The sequence below is a fragment of the Talpa europaea genome (assembly GCF_964194135.1).
Source record: "Talpa europaea genome assembly, chromosome: 11".
NCBI lineage: Eukaryota > Metazoa > Chordata > Mammalia > Eulipotyphla > Talpidae > Talpa > Talpa europaea.
In genome coordinates this window covers 17541574-17547235 of record NC_140078.1, presented here as the reverse complement: position 1 = coordinate 17547235, position 5662 = coordinate 17541574, and the positions used below count along the sequence as shown (strand labels likewise).

Below are 5662 nucleotides of genomic sequence, written 5' to 3'. Positions count from 1 at the left end.
CTCTCATGGGTCCTTCAAGAACACGGCCACCACCCATTTTCACGGAAATGGGAACTGGCACCCGCATACTGTTCAGTGATTCCAAGGTTTTGGAGCCCAGTAAGAGGATGCTCAATGTGCATCCCTTCTACACCGACTGCATGGCCCAGCCCACTGAAGGCCATGAGTGTCCTCTGGGCTATTGGGAGTGGTGGCAGGTGCCAAGGAAACTGCTATTGCAAGTTCGGCGTGGAAGCGCCCAGGTATACCCTTAGGTCTGAGAGGGTGGACTGGACAAGCTTGGCAGGGATGGTTTCTCGCTGTAACTGCTGGTAGGCTGCATAGCGGTGGCAGCCTCCAAATGAGTAGAAGTAGTCACCACCTTGGGCTCCTTTGATCCAGAGGACATCGATGGGGGGCACACTATCTGGGTCCTCCTGGAGAGAGAGGGACACAGGGTGCATGAGCATGGCACAATGCTGGACAGTTTGCAAAGCAGACTCGGTTCCCCTGTGTTGAGCTCCTACATGGTGCTCACTCTGGCTAACACAAGACAACTGGTAGATATTTAGGAATTCTGGAGCTGGTTGGCATCACCTTGGCAACTTGAAAATCATCCATGTTGAGAATATGTACAGGAAATGGGTAGTGGCGGCTAGTTGGGGCTTCCTTTCCTCTCCCCCTCCAGAGCTCAGGTTATTAAACACTGACCAACATAGCACATGCGTACTAGGGGGCTGGCACTGTCCTAGAGGCTGACAATAAGTCACAGCCTGAAAGAGACACAGCCCCTGCCTGCAAGGGGCTTCCATCTGGTTGGGCAGATGGAGTGAGGAGCGAATGTTAATAAATGCTATGAGGGTGATCAGACAGGGCGGCAGGGCAGTGAGGGCCACAGGCCTCTCTGAGGTGACAGAGGAGTAGAGACCACAGCGTAGAGGAGTCCATCTGGGGAGACAAAGAGGAGGAGTTGTTCAGAGGCCGTGCCCAAGACTGCCTGGCTTGAGTCTCGGATCTGCTACTCAATTGCTCTCTGTGGCCTGTCGGCAATGGCAATCTCTTTGTGCCTCAGTTGTCCCATCTATCAAATGGGGATGACAAAAACAGACCCACCTCATAGAGCTGTTGGATAGAATGAGTTAATATAGACAAAGCACCGATAACACATGCTGTGTATGGCTTGAGGGGAAGTCATTCCTGAGAGGGGCAGGTCCTGCTAATGCAAAAGGCCTGAGGTCAGAACAGGTTCACTACATCACAGGCTTGGCCAGGAGGTCCTGGGGTGAGAGGCCCAGTGAGACCAGAGAAGTCCCCAGGAGCCTGCTCATTCCCATTTGCTTCTAAGAGCAATGGGTCAGCCCAGTGTTTTATTTTTATTTATTTATTTATTTTAAAAGATTTATTTTATTCATACAACTGCTGGGGTACAGGCCAGATGCGTGGGAGGGTGAGAGGATTCACCAGAGACAGAGCAGGGAACAGAACGGGCAGACTGACGAAATACACTGCTGAGGGGAGCAGTGGGTGAGACAGGAGAGGTCTGCCGGGACATGTGGGACCCTTGCCGGCTGGCAGGGATCGAACCGGTGCTGCAGAGGCTGCGGACAGCTTCACAGTGCAGAGTGCCACCTCCTGTGCCACCAGGGAGGCCACCTGGAGCATTTTAAACAAGGGATGACACGATCTGTTGAACAGTCTAGACAGTTGTCGTAGGTGACCTGGCTTGGTGGGTGGAAGAGGCAAAAGTAGAGAGACCAGAGGCCAGGCCTTTGCAGATATTCAGAGGAAGACACTAGCCTGAGTGCGAGTGTGGAGGGAAAAGGGAGAGGTAGACAGGTGTGGATACCTTGGGGGGCAGCTCTGAGGGCACAGGTAAAAAGGGTGAATGTGAGAAGAGGAAGAGAAGAATCTAAAACCACTTCTTGTCAGAGTCCTGAGCAGAGAGTAGGGGGTTCCCCTAAGGCAGTGTGGGGCTGGGGAGAGAACTTACTGGGAGACCATACCCAATAGGCTCCACCAAAGACCTCCTGCCACTGGCCTAGGGGTTCTCTCTCATTAGGCTGTTTTGGTGGATTCATTTATCCATTTATTCCAGAAATGATTAAGCAGTGAGATCCCGCAGTTATGAGCTGGGATTCTGGAACCTGGCACACCAGAATTAGAATCTCAGATCCCTCACAGAGGAGCTAGGGCACCTGAGCAGGTGGCCTCACCTCTCTGAACATTTTTCCTCACCTGTAAAATGGGAATAAGATACTCAGTAGAGCTGTGGATGAAGAGGCAAGGAGCCGATGATATGAGGCCAGGCTGCCCAGGAGTGGAGCACACAGGAGGGGCACCTGTGCCAGGCAGGCCTTGTGTTGGTTGCTGGGGGCATGATGGTGAGTGGGCAGAATAACAGCCCCCCCCAATGTCTCTGTACTAATCCCTGGAACCTTACACAGCACGAGGACTGTGCAGGTGGAATTAGGAACTCGAGGTGAGGAGGGTCCCCTGGCTGATGCAGATGGGTCGAATATAATCCCCAGGGTCTTAAAAGTGGGGAGAGAGGCAGAAGAGGAGGTGTGATGCTGCTGGCTTTGAAGATGGAGGAAAGAGGCCAGGCGCCAAGGAATGTGGGTGGCCTCTAGTTGCTGGGAGAGACAAGGAAAGGAATTTTTTCCCAGAGCATCCAGAAGAGAACGCAGTGCTGCCAACACCTTGATTTTAACTCTGAGCTTCTGAGCTCCAGAATAATAAAATAATAAACCTATGTTGTTCTAAGCTACTAAGTGTCTGATCATAGAAAACTAATACACAAGGTCAGCAAAGACAGGCCTGGTTCTTGCCCTCGAGGAGCACATGTTTCTTGTTTGGAAGACAGGTGTCTAAACAGGCCATGAAAAGCCAGTGGGATGGGAGCTACGCCGGTGGGCAGGCAGCTGGCTGGGGACCTACAGGAGGCCCGAACCCCATAGGGGCTGTCAGGGAAGACCAGGACACTGAGACTGGAAGACCAGAGAGGGAGCTGGAAACAATAAAGAGAAGGAAGAGTTTTCCTGGCAGGGAAAAAAGTCTGTGTAAGAAAGGTCCAGGGCAGGAGAGAACATGCATGGTTACTCCCTCTACAAAGAGTTAGGTTAGGACTAAGTCCCAGCTCTTGTGCAGTTCACGCTGGGCTGGGGAAGGCAGCCAATAAAACACAACAGCGAAACGTGCACTGTAACTCAGGGGACAGAGCTTAATGGAGATAAATCTCAGGTGAAGGGGAGAGCCAGAGAGGCCAGGGCTCCTTGAGTATGGGCAGGCAGGGAGTGGGTAGCCTGGACCAAGCAGGGGGCAGGCCTGGGGGCAGCTGGAGAAGTGCTTCCAGGCGGTGGGAACAGCAGTGTAAATTCCAGGACTGGAGCAGCTCCAGGAGCTAGAGGGGTGTTTGGTGGGGCTTCTGGGAGTCAGTGGTCCCCTTCCAAGGGTCTGGGGGGAAGGGAATATGATTCTCTGCAGGCCTAACCTGACACATAGGTACCCCCTCCCCTCCAAGTTCCTGCAAGGGTCACGCCAGCATTCTTGAACACCCTCCCTCTGTGTAGTGCTGACACCTGTCCTCTTCTAGTTCCGGTTCAAAAAAAAACCGGCCCTCCCAGCAGACAAGACACACCCAGCCTCACAGCCTCTGACAATCAGAAACGATGGCCTGGCTTATCTTGGGACGGCACGGTGGAGTGGCAGCTGGATAGAAGGGGGCCACTCTCTCAATGTCTGACCTTGGACAATTGCTTAAATCCGCCTATGCCTCAGTTTCCTCCTCTGTTAACAAGGAGCAATACTAGTATTTCACTCACAAGGTTGGCACGAAGAAGCCAAGGCACTTGGGGGCCACGGCAAGTGCTCTTTATAAGAATTAGCGATCGTGATGTGAATGGTCTCCTTCAGCCCCCTTCTTGCTCAAGTGGGGCAACAGAGCCCAGAGAGGCGCAGGCATTTGCTCAAGGTCACACAGCAAAGGGCGAGTTCTGGCTGGCGCCGGAACCTATCCAGTCTCGCGCCCAGAGCGACCTCCGTCCCCCAGCCCACCCCGCAGCTCTCCCTCCGGCCAGCCTCCCCGGGGTCTCACCCGGATGGTCTCCACAAGGCTCTGCACCTTGGCCGGGTCCAGCACGGACGGCAACGGCCGGATGAGCACCCTCAGCGGCACGTTGTGCACCGCGGCGATGCAGCCCGAGTGGATGCTGCCGCCCGGCGCGCCCCCGCTGGGCCCGGGTCCCTCGGGCGCGCCTCGCCCCTCTCCCGCCCTGCCCAGCCTTCCTCCCGCGCGCAGCCCCATCGCCAGCCTCTGCCGCGGCGGGACGCAGCCTCCCTCCGGCTTTTACCCGGGCCGGGCCGTACCACTTTGCTCGGACGGGCGGGGGCGCCCCGGGCCGGTGCCGAGCGCGTTTCTACCCGCGCCCTGCAGTGGTCCCGCCCTACCCCGAGCTCCGCACCCCGACTTCTGCTCCACTCGCTGGGCGCAGGTCGACCCGTGCGGCTCTCCGCAGGGGGGCGCCTTGCGGTCTCCCCTCCGCCGCGCGGCGTCCCGGGAGTGGAGGCGCCGGGGCGGGCTGACTCAGGGTGAGTTTGCAGGTCGTGGGGCGGGGGGGCCGCGGGTGACGCACAGTCCGGGGTGACTCAGGCCGGCGGGAGGCGGGGACCGGGACGAGGTGAGGGGTGGCCAATCCTGCCGAGCCAGGATGAGTCGGCAAAACCCGCAGTGATGGGCCAGGATAGCTGTCACGGAGGTGATGCTGATACCTGCCCCAGCAGTAACTCGACGAACCTGCACCGCTCTAAGCACCTCGCATGTGTATTGATTCGCTTAGACCTCGAGACAACCGCGCACGCCGGGTGTGATGATTATGCCCATTTTACAGAGGCACGGCGAGGTTTAAGTGAATTGTCCAAGTTGCCGAGCTAATAAGTGAATGAATCGGGCCTCAAATCCAGGCTTTCCCTTTCTGGGGCGCGCTCTCTACCCCACCTCTGACTGCCTGGGTTCAGCGAAAGTAACAGTCACAAGGAGCCTTCTGGAATCGGGCTGAAAATGTGTGGGCACTGCCCTAAAGTTCCACACTGTCACTACAGCCTCACAGCACCAGGGGGAAGTAAGTGTGGCCAGGGTAGGGCAGTTGAAAATGAAAGTCAAATATCTGAGCCCAGAGTCCAGAGGAAGTAACCACCTAACACCTGCTTTCAGGTGCGGAAGCCAAGGCTGCAGAACATGTGCTGAAGACTTAGGTCCAGAGCCTGCCTACCAAACTCTCTTTTGAAGTACTCTGTCCCCTTGGGCTCACATTCAGCACCGTCTATCCTCAGGGGTCAGAGAGCAATAGGCAGAGGTTACTGGTTTTTATTGGCCCCTATGGCAACATTAGGGCCTTTGACACAGACTGGCCTGTGTTGAGGTCCTATCTGACCACTCCTTTGCTGTGTGGTTTCAGTCAAGTTGCTTAAACGCGGAGCCTTAGCCTTCTCTTCTGTAAAATGGTTGTGGGGAGATTGTGGGGATGATAGGAGATATTCGCTAACTGAGGATGGGTGGAGGGTGGTGGTAAATCAGTGCTTACATAGTGATAACCAAGGATGGCGACTGCTTTTACCCTGAACACCCCAAGTGCTGACGGAGAGGCCAATTTGACCAAGAGCATCAAGAAAGGCTCTAAGGAGGAGT

General features: G+C 55.6%; 1 protein-coding gene across 1 annotated transcript; it reads right to left on the bottom strand.

The window, feature by feature from the left end:
- Positions 1 to 212: 212 nt before the first annotated feature.
- SRXN1 (sulfiredoxin 1) lies at positions 213 to 4282 on the bottom strand (the record flags this gene model as incomplete). The annotated part of the gene is made up of 2 exons (XM_084248235.1): positions 213 to 416; positions 4073 to 4282. The coding sequence occupies 2 exons, from the start codon at positions 4280 to 4282 to the stop codon at positions 213 to 215; spliced, it is 414 nt and encodes a 137-aa protein (XP_084104361.1).
- Between the last annotated feature and the right edge of the window lie 1380 nt (positions 4283 to 5662).